At 39.1% G+C, this 21,886-nt stretch overlaps 1 protein-coding gene across 6 annotated transcripts in view; it reads left to right on the top strand.

Annotated features, from left to right (window-relative positions):
• Positions 1–21,886, top strand: part of SENP5 (SUMO specific peptidase 5) — a 77,221-nt gene that overhangs the window by 16,412 nt on the left and 38,923 nt on the right. For 4 of the 6 annotated variants that reach the window (XM_037037649.1, XM_037037651.1, XM_037037646.1 and 1 more), the window contains exons 2-6: positions 6,474–7,984; positions 16,752–16,857; positions 17,001–17,139; positions 17,396–17,443; positions 20,663–20,740. In XM_037037649.1, the coding sequence (XP_036893544.1) occupies positions 6,474–7,984; positions 16,752–16,857; positions 17,001–17,139; positions 17,396–17,443; positions 20,663–20,740 (1,882 nt within the window). The remainder of the gene's footprint in view (positions 1–6,473; positions 7,985–16,751; positions 16,858–17,000; positions 17,140–17,395; positions 17,444–20,662; positions 20,741–21,886) is intronic. The other 2 variants (XM_037037648.1, XM_037037650.1) reach the window with 2 other exon arrangements.

The raw sequence follows: 21,886 nt of genomic DNA, 5'->3' as shown, positions 1-21,886 counted from the left end.
AAATGGTTGTTGAACTTCTGTACAGTTCAATTTTCTGTCTGTTCTGGTTGTGTGGGGTTTTTAAAAGATTTTATTTGTTTATCTTCAGGGGGGAAGGGAAGGAGAGAGATAGGAAGGGAAGGAGAGAGGGAGAGAAATATCAATGTTTGGTTGCCTCTCATGCGTCCCCTGCTGGGAACTGGCCTTTAATCCAGGCATGTGCCCTGACTGGGAATCGAACCAAGATCCTTTGGTTCGCAGGCCCATGCTCAATCCACTGAGCTACACCAGCCAGGGCTGGTTGTGTTTTTGTTTCTAAATCTTCGTTGTCCTTAATTTTGGTTGTGCAAGGAGGCACAGTGTTTCCACCTATGCCTCCATCTTTGCCAGAAGTCTGTTCTTCATTTCTGACTGGTTCTTTTTTAAGGCTTGCATATCCTTTTTAATGTTTATTATCTCTTTGTTTTACTATTTACTATTGTTTTACTACTAAATAATGTTTACTATTCTCTTTGAATAACAGATTATTCATTCTTCTCCTGAGGCCCTTGAGCATCCTTATAGCCACTGTTTTAAACTCTACATCTGGTATTTTGGTTGCTTCCATTTCATCTAATTCTTTTTGGGGGGATTTCTCTTGTCCCTTTATTTGGGACATATTTCTTTGTCTCTCCTTTTTTTTTTCTGTGTATTAGGTAGATCTGCTATGACTTCCAAACTGGTTATGATGGTTTTGTGGTGGAGGTGTCTTGCTGGGTTCTGTGGCACAAATCATCTACATTATCTGAGCTCTGTTGCTTGTGGGTTATGTGCACATCCTGTTGTAATTGAGTCTCAAATGCTGTTGGCCCTTTCATGTGTGGAGTTATCCCTTCAGGCTGGTTGACTATAAGGGTAAATCTTGACCACTGTGTGTGAGGCTTTGTGGGGGCTGCCCTCTGAGATGGAGTTGTTCCCGCAGTGTCTGATACCTGCTGGAATTCCCCTTTGGGTACATTGCTTGCGTGGCTAGTTGGGTCAAGCTCTGGTGTAGTGTGAAGCCCTCCACTTGTTGTGTTGGTTCTGGGTCCACTTGGGTTAGGTTTAATTACAAGTCACTGTCAGACATGGTGTATAAACAGCCTTGAGCTGATTGTGTGGAGCTACCACAATGTTCATTGTTTGTATCTGCATCTACTGGAGGGGCCAATCTGTGTAAAGGAGTCAGCTTCCTCCAGCTTAGGGCTGGGGGCAGAACTATTAAAATAACTGAGGCTCCCTTAGGCCTGCCTCCACCTGAGGTTGCCTGGTCTTCTTCTAGAGCTTCCAAAGAAAGACTGTATGATGAGCCCAGTTTAGCTGCAATCCAGTCTTTTCCACGCATTGGGAACTCACTGGAGTGGAGGAACCAGGGTTGGATGGACAGGGCTAGTGTGTCTCTTACTTGATGATCATGCAGTGAGGTACTCAAGTGTGAGGAAATTGGCTCTTGCTTCAAAGCCAAATTACTCAATCTCTGCCTGCATCTCCAACTCTAGTTTCCCCTGGAGGGGTTCGCTGCAGGTTCAGGCTGGCTGCAGATATCTTTCCCCTCTACAGGAGCAATCTCAGTTGCCCGAGGTTCGGGGGGATAGATCAAAAGTGTCTCCTGTTGTGGATGATGCTGGTTCAGCCAGCATGAGGGGCCTAAGCAGTTCATCCTAGTTCTAGACAGAGGTCTCCAAGGGTCTCACACTTTGAATGCCCTAGCCCTGGGCCACTCTCTCTTACCCACTGCAGAATTGCAGCCAGTATATCAGGGTGTTGGGGCTTGGCAGGGCTAATTGAAACAGTGTCCCGTTAGGGGTTGTGCCGGCAAGCCTGTAGCATGGAGGGGATGGTGAGTGAAAGCTACCCTTTCCCTTCCCAGGGTAGCTTGGGTTAAACTGGCAGAGGAAACAGAATTTGCCTCTTCACAATGTAACCACACAACTCAGCACTCTTCCAGCAGGTTCCCAGACCAAAGCTTTCCTGAGAGACACTGTCTGAAAATCCCAGCCCTGTGCAGCTCTCTGGTCCCCCTGCGCCACTGCAGCCAAATTCCTCAGGACTGGCCTGAAAGTCTCTGTGTGGCTGCACTCAGCAGCAAGAGGGGGTCAAGTGATTTCACAGCTGGCCCTCTTTCCAAAGCCACACGGTTCAGTTACCATCTGGGTCTCTGACAGAAGTCTCCCCAGAACAAAGAAGCCCCTTAAAGTCACTGCTGGCTGTAGCCTGCAAACCCTTCCACCAGAGCTGAGGACAACAGTGTGGCCTTGCCAGCACCCGGAATCTGGATTGTGCATTCGCAGACTAGTGCTGTAACAGTGGTAGTGCCCTTCCCTGTGAGGATGTGGTTTGGGTCTCCCAGGGAGACCAAATCCCCACTGATCTTTACTACCAGATACTGTTCAGGCTCCCTTCCCATCTCTGTTGCTTTGATTTGGGGATTCCTGCGTGAGGGTGAGATCCTGTGCTCCCAGGGGGAGGAAGTTTCACAGCCACAGTATCCCTCCAGCATCTCAGCCTCTACTGCATCTTAGTGTAGAGCTATCCCTTTCCATGTCTACACCTCTCTTACCAGTTTCTATGTGGCTTTTTCTGTAAGACCTTGGTTATTACATTGCAGTTCAGCTAGGGTTCTCTTGGTTATTCAGGTCAATTGCTCTAATTTAACCGTAAATCAGATATGGGGCCAAGAGTAGGTAGCAGTTGCTTCCACCTACTCTGCAGCCATCTTGGAATTCTTGAGCATCTTTTCTTTTTAAAAAAAATTTATTTATTTATTTATTTATTTATTTATTTATTTATTAGAGTGGAAAGGAGAGAAAGGGAGGAAGAGAAACTTTGATGTGCGAGAGAGACATTAATTGGTTGCCTCTCACATGTGCCCCACCTAGATACCAAACCCACAACCTAGCCATGTGCCCTGATCAGGAATCAAATTGGTGACCTTTAACTTTGTGGAATGATGCCCAACCAACTGAACGACACCATTTAGGGCTCGAACATCTTTTCTTATGAATAAGGATTATTTAAAAATCTTCTTGTGAATTGTGTTCTCATGTCTTTTCTTCCATTTTCCCATTAGGCTTTGTATTTGTTATTCCTCAATCTAAGAGTTCCTTATATTAGGGATATTAGCTCTTTATTTTCTATTGAGATTTTCATTTTGCTATTTAATTTTTAAGGCCCCTTCATTGTTTATGATTATTAACTCAAAAAACAACACTCTGCCCCAATAAAAATGACAAATTTCTGTGCCTGTAAAAACAGTAACATTCTATTCTTTTTTTCCTAGTGAATTTTCTTTTACTTCTTTTAGGACTGTTAGGTTTATTTTCTTTTCTCTTATCACTTTTTTATTGTAAAATATACATAACAAAATTTACCATTTTAGTCATTTATAGGTGTGCAGTGCAGTGGCATTAACTACAGTCGCATTGTTAGGCAGCCATCGCCACCATTTATATTCAGAACCTTTTTCGTCTCCCCAAACTGAACTCTGTACCCACTAAACAGTAACTCACCTTCCCTCTCCTCCTTAGTTTTTTGAGTTGACTTCTCCATATAAGTTTTTGCTGTTATCTCTTTGGTCTACTTTTGATTCACTAGAAGTCTGGTGATTCTTGGTTATTCTGTCATTTTAAAGAAAGACTACTAAGAAGTTGCTTGGAAATTCTGAGCATGTGATGGGACTTATTAACTTTGGGATGAACTGTGGGCCATACGGGGCCATTTTGTGGGGTAAATGTCTGTGTAAATGGATTTTCTTGTGGACTAACCAGATTCTCTAGAGAAGAATTGTCCGATCTTCTGCTTGAGTGCTAAGACGGGTTACCCAGGGTCTGGGAGACAAGTGAGAAAGTGTGTGCAGAGGTCTTGTATTCAACATATAATTCTATCTTCAAATTATGCCTGGGATTCCCATCTTCATAGCTTTTATTTTACCCCTTCTGAAGGATAAACTAATCTTGAGTAGGGGTGGGGCAGTTACCTGCTGTGTGGAGTTGAAGAGGAGTTTGGGGTCTCCTTGCTTCTTCTTTTTTTTTAAGATTTAAAATTTATTTTTAGAGAGAGGATAAATGAGGGAGAAAGAGAGGGAGAGAAACATCCATGTGTGAGAGAAACATTGATCTCTTGCCTCTTACATGCCCCCAGCCAGGGACGTGGTCTGAAACCTAGGCATGTGCCTGACTGGCAGTCTAACCGGTGTCTCTGGTTCACAGGCCTGCTCTCAATCCACTTAGCTACACCGTCCAGGGCTCCTTCTTTTGTTTCTTAACTTAATCCTTATTGTATTTTTCCATTACAATTTAGTCCCCTTAAACCCCTCTTCCCCCAGCAATCACAGTTTCTTAAACTTTGGACTACATTGTGCAGGGGTGTCCAACCTTTTGGTGTCTCTGGTCCATACTGGAAGAAGAGTTGTCTTGAGCCACACAGTAAATACACCAATGAACACTAGTGAAAACTGATGAGCAAATAGACAATTTTAAGTAAACTCACAATTTTGTGTTGGGCTGCATTTGTAGCCATCCTGGGCTACATGCAACCTGCAGGCTGAGTTGGACACCCCTGCTAGAGTGATTGTTCAGGCCTATTTAGCTGAGGCATCCCAAAATATCAATATCTGTTGATATTTTCTCTTTGAATGATATCTTCTCCCCTGGGAAGAAGGATTATACCCTTGGGGGTGTAAATCTTTCTGGGAACCGAGTAGCAAAAGAGGTTAGGGACAGAATTCACTATGTAAACTTATTAAATATTCTTCTATTGTACCCCTGCCCTTTGATATGCGTGGTGTGCTTAAATGTCCTGGGTCATCCTCCCCAAAAGTGAAACTTTGGTTACCTCCTAGGATAGGGGAAGGGATCTTAGGGTCTGTTTTTTATTCAGACTTTGAATCAGTCCTTTCTTTTTCCTTTCCTCTCATACTCTGACCTTCATAGGTATTATTACTTTCAATTCTTAAGCCTTTCTGAGGTTCTGTAGCTTGTTTTTTGGCTTCCCCTACTGCCGGCTTAGTTTCTGCTCTTTTGGCTTACTAACTCTGTTAATTCTCATTCATCTACTTTTCTTCTTTCAGACTTTTATTTTCTTTGTCATTGAGTGTTTTTGCCTATTTTAAAAACTCCATTTTGTCATCTTAATGGGATTTATAGAGGGAACTGAGGTAATAATATGTCAATCCCCACCTGTTTTTTCCCAGAGAAAACTAATGCACAGAATGGTAATACAACTTCTTAGTAAGTAATTAGCAAGTTGAAATTAGAATATTGGTTCTCTGATTTATAGTCCAGTAATTTTTCCATTCCACCTTCAGTGGCTGGTGCCTTTATTTCTAGTTAGGGAGCCTTCAGTAATATGAGATCTTATTAAATCGTAGGGGAATCATATTTGGTTTTGACTGTCATTTTTATCTACCATCTCCCATAGGTGTGTTCCTAAAGTTCATACACACGCACACATGCACGCTGCGTTGGCTTTTTACAGTTATATTTACTTGAGAACGTAACTAGGGGAGAGCACCTGATGGAGTCCCCACATAGTCAATAATTGGTTGACAAAGAGAAGGCTGGTATCATTCTTGAGATTAGTGATATGGCATGCATTTATTATCTGTCTGTGGATGACTATACAGAGAGCAAAACTATCTGCCCTTTTTAAAAAATATATATTTATTTTTTAGAGGGAGGGAGAAAGGGAGAGAAATGATTTGAGAGAGAAACATTGATCAGTCACCTCTCACATATGCCCCAACTGGAGACCAAATCCGCAACCTAGGCATGTGCCCTGACGGAATTGAAGCAGCGACCTTTCACTTTGTGGGACAGTGCCCAGTCTATTGAACCACATACTACATGGAACAGATTGTTTGATATGGAATCAATTTTTCTATTTTTAAAAACTGATTATTTATTTTTGGGAGAAAGAAGGAGAGAAACATAGATTGGTTGCCTCTTGCATGCCCCTAACTCGCAACCTAGACATGTGCCCTGATGGGGAATCAAACCAGCGATCTTTCGGTTTTCAGCCTGGTGCTCTGTGCCACATCAGCCAGGGCTGGAATTAGTCTAAATTGGTATCTGGTCCCCTCACCCCTCCCATGCTTTATTTTATGAATGAGAACACGGAATTTGGGTGACTCATATAAAATCACTTAACAGATGAGAAACATGGCCAACACTCAGAAATTCTACTCTGACTCCCTGCCCTTGTTTATTCCATCAGAAACTGTATATTGGGAAATGCTTCTTGAAACTTATCGTAAGCAGGTACAGCAACCAGGGTCATGCTAGAGTACTCAAATCTTCCCTCCTCAACTTTCATTGTGGGGAATACCTTGGGTGTCAGGATTTCATTATTTCTGATAGTCTTAAGTTGAGCTTCCTGTGCTCTTTTTTTAAAAATTTTCCAACTTATATTTCTGTGAATATGTCTTTAGGACCTCATTTTTAGGATAGAAATGTAACTTTTCTTTCTCTTCTTTATAGCTACATCCAGATCTCATTATGCATCAGAAAAATGAAAAAACAGAGGAAAATTCTATGGAGGAAAGGAATCCACTTAGCCTTTTCTGAGAAGTGGAATACTGGGTTTGGAGGCTTTAAGAAGTTCTACTTTCACCAGCACTTGTGCATTCTGAAAGCGAAGCTGGGAAGGCTAATTACCTGGAGCAGGCAGTTGAGGCATTTCCAGTGCAGAAAGAAGGCCCTTCAAATCCAGAAAACGTGGATCCAGGATGAACCCTTTTTTGCTAAGGCAAAATTGAATGTGACTGCTGAAAATGTTAATACTTTTTCATCTAAGGTGAAAAGAAAAGGCACTAAACACTTTCTTTCCTCCTCAAGGACCCTCTTGAAACTCCAAGCAGAGAAGCTGCTGTCATCAACGAAGAACTCTGACCATGAATACCATGGAAAAAAAAGTCTCTTGAAGGCAGTTGCTGACTTGTCAGCAAATAGTGTGTTAGGTCAGGCCATTGGTCACAGACCTAGGACAGAGCTGCAGGCTTCTGATTTTCCCATGACGTTCAATGGGGAGAATCAAAGTTCGGTCGAGAGTGGCACCGTTGTGGTCACTTTGAGCAAGCATAAGAGAAAGCGCTTTTGTTATGGCTACTACCGAGGGCTGGAGCACCACAGGAATGGGGGACCCCTGACTCCAAAAAAGTTCCAACTTAACCAACAAAGAAGAATAAAAGTATCTCCTTTTATGATGTATGAGAAATTACCCATGATTAGATTTCGGTACAGGATTCTCAGATCCCAGCACTTCAGAACAAAAAGCAAAATTTGCAAGCTAAAAAAAGCCCAGCAAAGCTGGGTGCAGGTCCCTGGGGACCATCAGGAGACCCTTAGGGAGAACGGTGAGGGTGGCAGTTGCAGCCCATTCCCTTCCCCAGAACTAAAAGACCCTTGTCAGCATCAACCGTGCTTCCCAGCTATGGACAGCAGTGCTGTGGGGAAGGGAAAGAACTCTCATGTGCCTGATGGCTGCACTAAAGGAAGCCCTTTTTTGGGCAAGGAGCTGAGTTTAGATGAAGCATTTCCTGACCAACAGAATGGCATTGCCACTTATACCTGGGACCAGTCACCCTGTTCCTCTCCTAAGTGGGAGTTTCCAGAGCTGATTCATGACGTCTCCTTACCAGACCATCATTCTAGTAATGTGTTTATTCCCGAAAGAGAAACTATGACTCTGGATCAGGAAAATCGGACAAGTATTGTCAAAGATGACAGGATAAAATTGTCATTGTCTGGGGCAGATCAATCTGTGTCCAGAGAGCCTGGTCAGAAAGAGAGCTCATGCCAAATGGATGAGGATGGATCTCTCAAGCAGAACATTCTTAGTTCTAAGTTGCTGGACCACCCTTATTGTAAAAGTCCACTGGAGGCTCCTTTGACGTGCAGCAGACTCAAACTAGAAAGTCAAGTGGGAAGTGGGAAGGCCAGTCAGAAAACATCTCCAGTGGATGATGAACAGCTGTCAGTCTGCCTTTCTGGTATGCGCTCTTCCATTATTCTCCCCCAATCTCCAGGCCATACTTCACACTTCCTTTGGTGAAGGGTGTTTTTTCTCTTCTATACATAGGTTTCCCTTTAAGCAATTAGACATTTTTTTCTAAAATCTTTTATATTACTGTATTATATAGATCTCCCATAGTTTGTTTAGTTCTTGGTTAATAGCCTCTGGTTGTTTTTGTTTATAAACAATGGTACACTGAAGCGAATTCTTTATACTTAGGCAGTTGTTTCTGTAAGTTAAATTCCTACTGGTAGAATTAGTGGCGGAGGAATAATTACACTTAAAATTTTAGGATAATTGTTAAATTATCCTCCAGCAAGTTGAACCAGTTTATACTTGTTAAACTTTGCCTGTCTTACAAATCATGAGGGTTTGTTTGTTTGTTTTAATTTGAGAATCTAAGTTTAAAATTTGAACATTTTTTCTATGTTGGTCATTTTTTGTTTGTATATGATTTTCCTTGGCCTGTTTTTCTGTTGGGTTAAAGATGTTACATTCAATTTTAATTATAAATGTTATTAGTTTAAGTTTTTTTCTCCCAAAAGGTAAAAGCCTCAGTACCTGACTTTGTGTATGATATTATTGCCTAATAGAAAATTTCAGTTCTTACATTGTAAAATTTATCTGTCTTTACTTTATGGCTTCAAGTTACTACATCACGTTTAAAAGTTCAGTTGTCTAAATCCACCCCATAAGCTAAGTTGGCATGAACATTTCTGGAAGACAGTATGGTAATATCAGTCTTTGACTCATTCCCCTTCTTAAAATTTATCCAAGATAAAAGAGTGCAAATATATTTGTACAGAGACATTACCTACAACAACCAAAACAAATGTTTCTGTGGAAGTATAAATTATGGCATACTATTATAGTATACATAGTATACTATGAAGCTGTTAAGGAATAAATTTGACCTACATTTTGATATTAAAAACTGTCTATATAAAGTGAAAAAAAGCAAGTTGTAAAACAGAATGATGTCATTTTGTTAATGATACATATACATATATGTAGGATGAGTTATATATATATATGTGTCCACATGTATTTGTTCAGGACATACCTGGACAGATATATCAGATTGGTATAAAAGCTTTTTTCTGGGGAGTTAGGAGATTTACTTCTTACTGGTTTAAACAATTCTGAACACTTTGTTTGCCCAACCATTAAGCATGTATAAAAAGCCCCCGCAACAAAATATAAAGTACAGAGTCCTATCAAATTTTTAAAAACCTTTTTCTGTTGTTTATACTGTCCTGGAAGAAAGACAAATTTCCCTACTATGAGGTTAGCAGAACTATGACACATAAACCTCAAATAGTTAGAATTTACCCACAAATACCATTTAACTTACACGTATAGATGTAGCACTTGAAAACAATTGATAAATTGAATATGGCAAACAGTAAAACTGTAGCATGGCATGAGGAAGTAGGAATTTTTATAGAATTAACATTTAGTGATGTGTAATATAATCCATAAAAAGTATATTAAAGACATACGTATCTCCTTACTCAAAAACTAGGAGGGAAGTTTTGGTGAATCAGAAACTGAGAAACTTCTAAAAGGTAGAAAGTAGAGGGAAAGTCCACAGAGTAGCCTCAGTGGCAGAAGGAGGATTAGTGTAGGAAAATGATACAACACTGAATGGAGGGGGAAAGGGGACCCATGATAAAAGACCAAGTGCTTGGGGCATTTCAACAAAAGCATCTCTCCCTGCGTGTGCCACATATCAGCAAGGAGGATATCTGCTCTCAAGCTGAAATTCTTTTTCCCCTGTTTTATTGAGATACATAATTGACATGCAGCATTGAAATTCTAAGAACAGGAGATTGATGGGGAGAGAGGACATTTCGCCTTCCCACTGCTACTTGTAACACCCGGCAACAATGAGAAATTGCCATTCCCAGAAGAACGGTGTTCGGAGTTTTAGCGTCTGACTGCCGTTGAAAATAGTTCAAGGCAGAGCAATAGCTACTGCCGATCATAGCTGTCCCTCTGCCATCAAGTTACCCAAGTAGAAATGAACCCAGAATCTATCTGAATATATGAGAAAAAGGCAGATTCAGTATTGAGTTCCATGGTATGTGGAATGCTGGCTCTTCTCTAATATAACTGCACATTATGGTCATTGCAGTGGATTTTTCTATTTATTAAGAGCCAGTTGTACTTATTTCAGTTTACTTACTGTGTTTCATAATTTTATTAATTATTGCATAAACTAATGAAATATGAGTGTAAAAAGAAAGTCACTCCCTTCAAAACCAAGTTGGATGCTTTGCAGTGACAGTTGTGAATTGCTGGAAAAAATTAATATGGAGTTTTGCTTGTTCTAGACAACTTTAAAAGACTTGGAGGAAGATATGAAAATCTAGGCTTCTGTACTGAGATACTAGTAGCTACTGTTTTGGAAGGAAAGTAGATTCCCATGTCACAACATAATTCTAGATGAATTAAATTTACCTTATTAGAAACAAGTAAAGACACACAAACTTGTACACAGAAAGAAAAGCATGTACAGAAATGTTCATAACATCATTATTTATAATAGTCCAAAATGAGAAACAACCTAAATGTTTACAAACTGATGAACAGATAAATAGAATTTGGTGTATGTATACAATGGAATATTGTGCCACAAGAAGAAATGGAGCCCTGGCCGGTGTGGCTCAGTGGACTGAGTGCTGGCCTGCGAACTGAAAGGTTGCTGGTTCAGTTTGCGGTCAGGGCATATGTCTGGGTTGCAGGCCAGGTCCTCAGTTGGTGTGCGTGAAGCAGCCGATGGATGTATCTCTTGCACATTGATGTTTCTATCCCACTCTGTCTTCCTCCCTTCTCCTTTCTCTAAAAAAAAACAAAATCTTTAAGAAATTAAAAAAGATGGCCCTGGGGGACTAGATTCTGAAAACGGTGACAGTAGTATTAACAATAATGAACAGGTATTGAGTGCTTAGTATGTGCCAAGTGTTGTTTACAAAGAAAAAGAAAAAAAATGAAGTACTGATGTATGTTTTAACGTGGATGAACCTTGTAAATATGTTAAATGAAAGAAGCCAGGCACAAACAGGCCACATAATTGTATGACTCTATTGATTAGACATGTCTGGAGACGGCAAATATGTAGAGATATAAAGTAGATTAATGGTTGCCAGGGGCTGGGGAGAGAAGAATAGGGAGTGACTACTAACAAGTACAAAGTTTCTTTGTGGAGTAATGCAGATGTTCTGCAATTAGGTAGTGGTAATAGTTGCACAATTCTGAATATACAAAATCACTGAATTGTTCACTTTAAGAGGTTGAATTTTGTGGTATATGAATCATAGTTCAATACTATGTTGTTTAAAGAAATATAAGAAACATTTTAATATCAAGCATAATAGGAAATTCAAGCAAAAAAAATGCCAATTTGATTCCATAAACATTAAAATCTTGTAACAAAATCCATAAGTGAAAATTCGAAGTTTTAGATATTCATGCCATTTGACCTAGAGATTTGACTTTTAGCAAGTACTCTGGGGAAACAATAGAACAAAGATATATCAAAGGTATTAATTAGGGCGTTATTTAGAGAATCAAAAATTAACAGCTTAAATGGTGATTAGTAGGGAATTAGTTAAAATGTGGCATACCCATTTAATGGACTGCTAGGTTGTTTTGCATTTAGGTAAAAACAGCATGAGGTATTGAATGGGGAAAAAATAGCAGCTTCAAGAAGAGTAAGTATAGCCCTGGCTGCTATAGCTCAGTGGTTGAGCGCGGGCTTGCGAACCACATGGTCGCGGTTCGATTCCCAGTCAGGGCACATGCCTGGGTTGCAGGCCAGTTCCCAGCAGGGGACTCACGAGAGGCAACCGTACATTGATGTTTCTATCCCTCTCTCCTTCCCTTCCCCTCTAAAGATAAATTAAAAAAAAAAAATTTAAAAAAAAAAAAAAAGAAGAGTAAGTATAGTGTGCTACTTACATGTTTAAGAAATACATGTTCAGCCCTGGCTGGTATAGCTCAGTGGATCGAGCACAGGCCTGTGAACCAGAGGACTGTCGTTCGATTCCCAGTCAGGGCACATGCCTGGGTTGCAGGCCGGTTCCCTGCAGGCCAACTCCCAGCAGGGGATGCACAAAAGGCAACCATACATTGATGTTCCTCTCCCTCTCTCCTTCCCCTCTAAAGATAAATAAATAAATAAAATCTTAAAAAAAAAAGAAATACATGTTCATAAGGGCATAAAAGTTCCAAAGGAATTATATGGTAACTGCCACTTAATTTAAAAATTTTTATGGTTGTGTTTTAGGAAAAAACTTCTCAAAATGAAAACTTCTTCCTGTTTAAATTCTTTTTTTTTACTCTTTTATTGTTCACATATGGCTGTCTCCATTTTCCCACACCACTGTTTTCTGCCCCACCCACTCCCACCTCCCCCTATTTAAATTCCATAAAAATGTTCAACCCTATTTTCTACTATTAATTGTCATTTTTACACTTAGCCATTTGGAAAAAAAGTAAAGATGGACATCTACCACATTCTTTACACCAAAATGAATTCCAACTGTGAATAAAAGATTTACTCACTAGTTCTAATACTGTTTATTGATTGATTCGTATTTTCCCCATGGTTATGAGATGCACCTGCCATTGGGTTTATTTCTATGCTAGCACTATTCTGCTTTGCTTACTGTAGTCTTCATAATTTGGTGGAACTAGCCCAACTTTTCCTCTCTTGCTGCTTATTCACCACTCCCTTTTAATCCTTATAAAAATTTTCTAGGAATTTCTCACACTTCTGTCCCTAGATGAATTTTGGATTTATATATATCTATATCTATATATCTATATCTATATCTATATCTATATCTATATCTATATATATATATATTAAAGATTTTATTTATTTATCTTTAGAGAGGAAGAGAAGGAGAGAAATAACAATGTATGGTTGCCTCTCATGAGTCCCCTGCTGGGAACTGGCCTGCAACCCAGGCATGTGCCCTGACTGGGAATTGAACCACGATTGTGTGGTTCGCAGGCCCGTGCTCAATCCACTGAGCTATACCAGCCAGGGCCTGGATTTATATTTTTCAATTAAACTATGACATTTAATTGGTATTACATTTATAGATTAATTTAAAGAAAATTGTGTTCATTACAATATTTGTGTTTTCCTGTCTAAAAACAAAGAATTACTCCATTTATTGACCTATGTGTTTCTTAACAGAATTTTATAATGCTTTTTACTTAGGTTTTGCACAATCCTTAAATTTATCCTTATATTTTATGCCTTCTTTATTTTTGATTTCTGGCATGTGTATTGTATTTTGTTGGAACCAAATGGTTATATTTCTTATGTACACAACATGGTGAAACTTTTTCTGTTTTTAGGGTGGGATGTTGTTGCAAGAAAAAATGATCCAACACAGTTTAACTTAACTGAGTAATTTAAGTTCTAAAGTAACACCTCAGGTTTTACTGTTTTATATTATTATCTTTTGTATTTGCAGCATGGAGTATAATTTGAACTGTAGTTTTTTGTTGTTTTCTTTTTTTCTATATTTTATCTTTTTTAAAAATTGTATTTTATTGATTATGCTATTATAGTTGCCTTGACTTTTTCCCCCCTTCGCCTCCCTCCACCCAGCACCCCCATTCCCTCAGACAATCCCCACACCATTGTTCATGTTCATGGGTCATGTTCATGCATATAAGTTCTTTGACTACTCCATTTCCTGCACTGTGCTTTAAATTCCCATGACTATTCTGTAATTTACCTATTCGTACTTCTTAATCCCCTCAGTTCCTCACCCATTCTCCCCGCCCCCCCCCCAACCTGGTAATTAACTTCTCTTGCTGCTTTTAAGAGTCTCTCTTTAACTTTCAGCCTTTTGATTACAGTGTGTCTTGCAGTGAGCCAGTTTGCAGCCATCATGACTGGGACTCTGTTCTTCCTGGGCTTGCATGTCTATTTCCTTCACCAAATTAGGGGAAGTTTTCTTTCACTGTTTTTTTCAGATTTCTAACTTTTTGCTCTTTCTCTTCTTCTGGCACACCTATGATGTGAATGTTGGACTTCTTGAAGTTGTCCGAGAGGCTGTTTATACTATTCTAATTTTTATTTTTATTTTTAATTCTTTTTGTGTGGTGGTTTTTGGCTTCTTCATGTTCCAAATCATTGATTTGATTTTCAACTTCATCCAGTCTTCTGTTGTTTTCCTGTAAATTGTTCTTTATTTCAACTAGTGTATCCTTTGTTTCTGACTGGGTCTTTTTTATGCTGCTGAAGTCCCCACTAAGTTCCTTGAGCATGCTTATAACCAGTGTTTTGAACTCTGCATCTGATAAAATGCTTACCTTATTTAGTTTAGTTCTTTTTCTGGAGTTTTGATTTGTTCTTTCATTTGAACCATATTTCTTTATCTCCTAGCTTTGGCAGCCTCCCTGTATTTGTTTCTATATATTAGGTAGGGCTGCTTTGACTCCCTGTTTTGGTAATGTGGCATAATGTAGTAGGTGTTCTGTAGGGTCCAGTGGCATAGTCTCCCCTATCACCCAAGATGGGTACTTGAAGTGTGCCCTTCTTGTGGGCTGAGTGTGCCCTTCTTGTGGGTTTCACTTCTGGTCCCAGTGAGTAAATGGTGTGCATCAGTGAGACATTGTCATCTAGGGTTCTCCTTAAAGATTCTGGTAGGGCTTCTCTATGCATAAGGAACCCATGTTTATCATCTGAAAGTGAAAACAAAAATACAGGTAAGAGGGAAAAATGTAACAACTTAAAATCCCCAAAATACTACTCCACAGCGATAACATTGTTAGCAAGGACACCTCTTTAATACTTGTTTGGAATTGAAGTTCATATCCCCATGATAGCCAAGCCTGCTTCCTTATTTGAGAAGTCCCAGTGAAGGTTTGCTGGTCCTAAAGTTGAGTCTTTTTTTGTTGTTAGGGACATTATTTTTATATAAAATTTGTTCCTTAAATGCAGTTTCTCAAATGTTGGAATTCCTTATCTTCTGTTTGGACCCATTCTCCCATGTAGATACAAGATTATACTTAGATCACTGTAAGGTAAATTGTAGCCCTGGCTGGGTTGCCCAGTTGATTAACACATCATCCTGATACACCAAGTTTGTAGGTTCTATCCCCAGTCAGGGCACATACAAGAAGCAACCAGTGAATGCATAATGGGTGGAACAACAAGTTGGATGTTTCACTCTCTCTCAAAAAAAAAAAAAGTCAACCAGTAAATCTACATACTTACAAAAAAATTAGGGTAAGTGCTGTAGACCGATATATGCTCTATTCGTAGTTTAGAAGCCCCAAATCTCTATTTCCTACTCTAATTAAGCTAGAACATGACACTCCCCCCCCCCCATTTCTCTTCTGTATGCCCAAAGCCTAGACCATTATTAGGTAAATGCAAACAACTCTGTGCTGTTTTGACCTTTGTTCTTGTCTTAAACCTTTCCCATTGGTAGCCACTCTGGTGGGAGACTAACAGGAGGAAAAATAGATTTCCACACCCTTTTTTGTTCCTCTCCCATACAAAACACTCCATTCCCAAGACAGTCATTTGTTGTGTGTCTTCTGTTCATTTGTATTGATGTGTAACAGAGGCCTTTCTTAAACTTAGAAAGGGAGTTAGGTAAAATAAGTAGCTATTGTCCTTATTTTCCCCATGTTAACCTAGTAGGCTTAACTGTCAAAGTGACGGTTGGCCAGGCTGTTGCTGTCTCCATTCAGCACTAGTCATGCCTGCACTTCTGTGAGCCTCTTAACCTTCCCTCCCTTTCAGTTTCTTTGTGTTTACTTAGGAATAATGTCCTGGTTTTATTCCCTAGGGCCTCTTTAGGTATATTCAGTGAATCCTTTTGGAAGCCATTAAAATATGTATATAGGTGACCTAAATTGACCTGAAGACTATGCTATATTCTGGCCAAGAAGTTATCCTTGATTCTATTTTTCTTCTTAAAATATGTTTCAATAGCAATTATCCAGTTAAGCTTACCTTATAGTGTTATTCAGAGTATGCTGCTTTCAAATTATATGATATTAAAAATGCTTTAGAATTTGTCCCTTGATGTGAGATGAAATTAACCTTTACCAAATGATCTTTGACAATGGTCTCAACAATTAATTCCCTCTAATTGTGATTTTTAAATAGGTAATTCATTCCACTAACAAATGTGATAGACACATTTAATCAGATATTTAAGTTCTTTATTGTCCAATTAGAGTTGTCTCAGTCCCGTTCCCCGCCCCCCCCTTGCTCTCTTCTGCTCTGCCCACCCCCCAATTAATCCCCTTAGATTTCACTCTTTAGGAGATAGGATTCTACTGTGAGATAGAATCTGAGAGATGTCAGCCTTTAGTTTTAGCCATTCATTCTCTAATAGCGCATTAGTGATGTGGCTTAGAAATCGAGTGTGAGATGATGCTGTAGAGCATTTCTCTAGATTGGAACGGGGAAGGCCTAATTCATTTAATTTGTTTATACAACATAACTTTTAAAAGGTTTTTAAAATTGTTTTTCAGGTACAGTTGTCTCCATTTTCATCTCCCCATCCCCCCCTCACCTCACCCATCCCCTCCTCCCACCCTTGAACCTACCCCCTTTGGCTTTGTCCAGATTTTTAAAATAATATATGTGGTAATATGAGTAAATGTGTGTTAAATATTATGTAAAGTTTAAGTATTGGGAGAATGATTTGCTGAAAATGTTTTTTTCCATCTTAATTTTTCTTTCTTTATTTAAGGATTTCTAGATGAGGTTATGAAGAAGTATGGCAGTTTGGTCCCACTCAGTGAAAAAGATGTCCTTGGAAGGTTAAAAGATGTCTTTAATGAAGACTTTTCTAATAGGTTTGTCAATGATGCCTAAGTTAAGCCCTTTTTTAAAATAAAATTCTTAGTATATATGACTTTTTGTGATTAAAAAGGATTTAGCAATAAATAGAGCAGAACTTACATTTTTAATCTTTTGTTTTGAAATCTTTCTGTTTCAGAAAACCATTTATCAATAGGGAAATAACAAACTATCGGGCCACACATCAAAAATGCAACTTCCGTGTCTTTTACAATAAGCACATGCTGGATATGGATGATTTGGCGACGTTGGATGGTCAGAATTGGCTGAATGACCAGGTGAGTGTATCGTAGGTGCCCATCGTGGGAAAGTTGCAGAGGATGTTGGACAGTAACATTTAATTAATAACTTCTGGATTGGCCTCACAGTTATCTTTTGGAATCAAGGATTCTTTATTCCTTACTGAAATGACTCACTAACCTCACTATCCAAAAGGTTTGATAATTGTTAGCAGTATATTGTGTTATTCATTCTTAGTGGGATGTTTTGAGTTGAATAGGGTTAGTAAGCTGGTTTTATGTTGACTTTTTATAGGTCATTAATATGTATGGTGAGCTGATAATGGATGCAGTGCCAGACAAAGTAAGTGAAAACTTACTCTTCTTTAGGAGAGTCCTTATTTAAAAAAAAAAACTCAAGAAACCTTTATGTAATTATTTGATATTCCTTAGATTTTTTTTCTTGTATTGATTCTAGAGAGAGGAGAAGGGAGGGAGAAAGAGAGAGAGAAACATCGATGTGAGAGAGACATCAATTGATTGCCTCTTGTGTGTACCCTGACCTGAGACTGAACTGGCAACCCATGTGTGTGCTCTGACTGGGAATTGAACCCACAACCTTTCAGTTTGCAGGTGTCATCCAGTTAACAGAGCCACACTGGCCAGGGCTGATATTCTTAGATTTTTAAAAAAGAGTTACACTCTTGACTGGTGTGGCTCAAATAGTTGAGTGTTGTACTGCAGAGCAAAAGGTTGTGGGTTACATTCCTGGTCAGGTCACATGTCTAGGTTATGGACCAGGTCCATGGTTGAGGTATGTATGAGAGGCAAAATCCATCAGTGTTTCTCTCACATATTGATGTGTTTCTCCCTCTCTTCCTCCCTTTTCCTCTCTCTAAAAAAAAATAAATCTTAAAAAAAAAGATTAAAAGAGTTACATTTTGTCTTGATTATGTGCTGGGATGGGGCTTAAATTTTGTGAAATCACTTCTGTATAAGGAAGTCATGATGCCAGTGTTACCTTCCTTAGTTGTTTCAAACTGAGTACGTTAGCCCTGACTGGTGTGGCTCAGTGGGTTGGGTATTGTCCAGCAAACCTAAGGGTCACTAGTTCGATTCCTGCTCTGGGCATATGCCTGGGTTGCAAGCCAAGTCCCCATTTGGGGGCATGGGAGAGGCAACTGGTCTATGTTTTTCTCTTTCTCCCTTCTGTTCTCTCTGAAAAAGTAAATATATAAATGGAGTGTGTGTGTTTGTTGGTATCTTAAGGAAACTTTTTGGTAGAAGATGCACAAGAGTGAATATTTGTTTTAAGCTTTTAAATTAATTAATTAATTTTTTAGAGTGGCAGGGAGGGGTAAAGAGAGGGAGAGAACCATTCATGTGTGAGAGAAACATCAATGCGTTGCCTCTTATATGTGCGCCAACTGGGGACTGACCAGTAAATCAGGCATGTGCCCTGAACAGAAATTGAACTAGCAACGCTTTGCTTTACTAGTGATGATGCCCAACCAACTGGGCCACACCAGTTAAGACTGCTTTAAGCTTTTAAATTTAACTTAGTCTTGCTCTCTTTAAAAAAGTGGTAAAGTACCTTCACCAGTGTGGCTTGGTTGGAGTGTCATTTCATAACTGAAAGGTGGCAGGTTTGATTCGCAGTCAGGGTACATACCTAGGTTGTGGATTCGATCCTTGGTCCAGGCATGGTAATGTGCAACTCCAGCCTGGACACATGCAATCTCGGATCTCCAGTCTGGGCGTGTAAGGGAGGCAACCAGTTGATGCTATTCTTTCACTTTGATGTTTCTCTCTTCCTCTCTGCTTTCCTCACCCTCTAAAAGCAATGAAAGAAAAAATGTCCTGCAGGGTGAGGGTTAGAAAAAAAGTGGTAGTGTTTATTTTAACTTTATCTTGGATTAATCTTTTATTTTTTTAAGATTTTATATATTTTTAGAGAGAGAAGAAGGGAGGTAGAAAGAGAGGAAGAGAAACATCAGTGTGTGGTTGCTTCTCATGCACCCCCTACTGGGAACCTGGTCCACAGCCCAGTCATGTGCTCTGACTGGGAATTGAACCGGAGACCCTTTGGTTCGCAGGCCAGTGCTCAATCCACTGAGCTACACCAGCCAGAACTCTTGGATTAATCTTTGCTATGCTACTCAGTTCAAATACAAACTGACTCCCTTAAATTGTAAAATTCCCTTAAGAACTTATATATTAAAACTATTTTTAAATTTAATGTATTTTCTTTCTGAGTACTTAGATTGCTTAGTGAATAGCTTTTGATTTCAACAAACAAAACCTTTCAAAGTACTTTATAAAGTTTTATAAGCCTAATGGTTTAATCAGGTGATGTAATGAATTTCATATTCCAACACTATTTATGAATATAGACAAAATGTCATGACTTCCCACTTAAAATCACAAATATGGTCCTGGCTGGTATGGCTCAGTGGGTTGAGCAATGGCCTGCAAACTAGCGGGTTGCTAGTTTGATTCCTAGTCAGGGCACATGCCTGAGTTGTGGGCCAGGTCCCCATTTGGGAGTGTATGAAAGGCAACTAGTCGATGTATCTTTCACTTCTCCATGTTTTGCTCCCTCTTCCTCTACCTCCCTTCCATCTCTTTAAAAATAAATAAAAGTCTTTAAAAATTGCAAATATGTTAAGCATTTTAAATTGGAATCGTGAGGCTAGTCTGTCAGATTGCATTCTGGATTCTGATGGGTACAAAGTTTGAGGATCTCTGCTCTAGAGATAGCTACTATAAGTTCTGTTTTATCTATATCTTAAGCTACATGGTTCTCAAAATAAATATGCATCAGAATCCCTGGAAGATTTATAAAACCAGATTGCTGAGCCCCAACCTCACAGTTTGTGCTTCAGTAGGTCTGGGGTAGGACCTCAGAATTTGCATTCTCGAAAGTTCCCAGGTAATGCTGATAATGCATGTGGTCTGGTGACTGCATCCTGAGAACCTCAGCAGTAAGAGAACAATTTTTTCATCATAAGTAAGTCAAAGTTACTGGGTAAACGCTTTAAGACTACAATACTTTACTCTCTCAGGTGAGCTGATACTAATTTATAAGCCAGAAATTTGAAGCCAAGCATGTAGGACAAGATGTTCCAAATGACCAGAGTAATTCTTTCAATGCCAGAATTGATTACAATAAGGCCTTTTTACAGTTGTTATGACAATAAATGTCTTCAAATTCACTTTCTTCATATGAGGTTAGTTTTCCTAATCTGTATTCCTTTAGTTCAGAGTAATCTTACCGTAGCTTCTTTTACCTTGATCACCTAATTTGGAAAAATTTGTCAGCTTGCTTCTCCACTTGATTGGATTCAGATAATCTACTTACTGCCCATTCCAGCTCTAACTATAGATAACAGGTGTATGGTCATTCTAATGGAAATTTCTGTGAAACATGTAATATATTTTCTATATTTTTGGTTATTATTTTAAAGAAGAAACATTATTTTTGTCTACAGTATATTCAAGGATTTTTAAATTTCCATTTTTTAAGTTAAATCTGGGCACAGACTAATATAATTTTGGTGCTTATATTTGCTGTCTCTTCTAGGTTCACTTCTTCAACAGCTTTTTTCATAGACAGCTGGTAACCAAAGGATATAATGGAGTAAAAAGGTGGACTAAAAAGGTATTCTCTTTACTACTCTTTATTCTGAATTTAAAATGCAAGTGATAAGTCACTTTGAGTGGAAGAATAAGTTTATTACCAACATGATATTAAATAGAAACAGACTCTTTAATGTGACAGTTTTTTATTGATTCTTTCAAATCTTGTTCAAAAGACAAGACATTAGTAACATGAGTCTATCCACTTGATTGAAGCATGATATAACAACCACTGGGCAGAAAGTTAATAGTTTGCATGACTGCTACCTTATTGTGCAACTTGGACACTTAATTTGGGTTTTAGATTGCTTATGTATCAAAATGATAAATCAGAGTAATTCAGTCTTTTTTGTCTTTTTTTAAAGTTTATTTTATTTTTTTAAAGATTTTATTTATTTATTTTTAGAGAGAGGAGAAGGGAGAGAAAAAGAGAGGCAGAGAAACATCAGTATGTGATTGCCTCTCACGTGGCCCCCACTTGAGACCTGGCCCTCCACCCAGGCATGTGCCTTGACTGGGAATTGAACTGGTGACCCTTTGGTTCGCAGCCCACGCTCAATCCACTGAGCTACACCAGCCAGGGCAAAAAATATATATATTTTTATTGATTATGCTATTACAGTTGTTCCATTTTTTTCTCTCCTTTATTCCTCTCTACCCTGCACCTCACCTGCCACCCTCATTCCGCACCAACCTTAGTTCATGTCCATAGGTCATACATATAACTTCTTTGGCTTCTGCATTCTCTATATTATTTTGTAAAGATTTTATTTATTTATTTTTAGAGGGAGGGGAAGTGAGGGAGAAAGAAAGGGAGAGAAACATCAATGTGTGGTTGCCTCTTGTGTGCCCCACACTGGGGACCTGGCACACAACCCAGGCATGTGCCCCAAGTGGGAATTGAACAGGAAACCCTTCGCTTCACAGTCCAGTGTTCAATCCACTGAGCTGTACCAACCAGGGCTCCTATAGTATTGTTAACGTTCCTCTGTCTATTTTGTACCAACCATTTATGCTGCTTATTCCCTATACCTTTTCCCTCTTCCTCCTCCCCCTCCCTCCTGACAGCCCTCTATGTGATCTCCATTTCTGAAATTCTGTTCCTGTTCTGGTTGTTTGCTTACTTTGTTTTCAGATTTAGTTGTGAGTTTGTTGTCATTTTATTGTT

The sequence above is a fragment of the Sturnira hondurensis genome, unplaced genomic scaffold, assembly GCF_014824575.4.
Source record: "Sturnira hondurensis isolate 20B ecotype Veracruz unplaced genomic scaffold, ASM1482457v3 Scaffold0023357, whole genome shotgun sequence".
Classification (NCBI taxonomy): domain Eukaryota; kingdom Metazoa; phylum Chordata; class Mammalia; order Chiroptera; family Phyllostomidae; genus Sturnira; species Sturnira hondurensis.
This window is presented reverse-complemented; position numbering and strand designations above follow the sequence as displayed.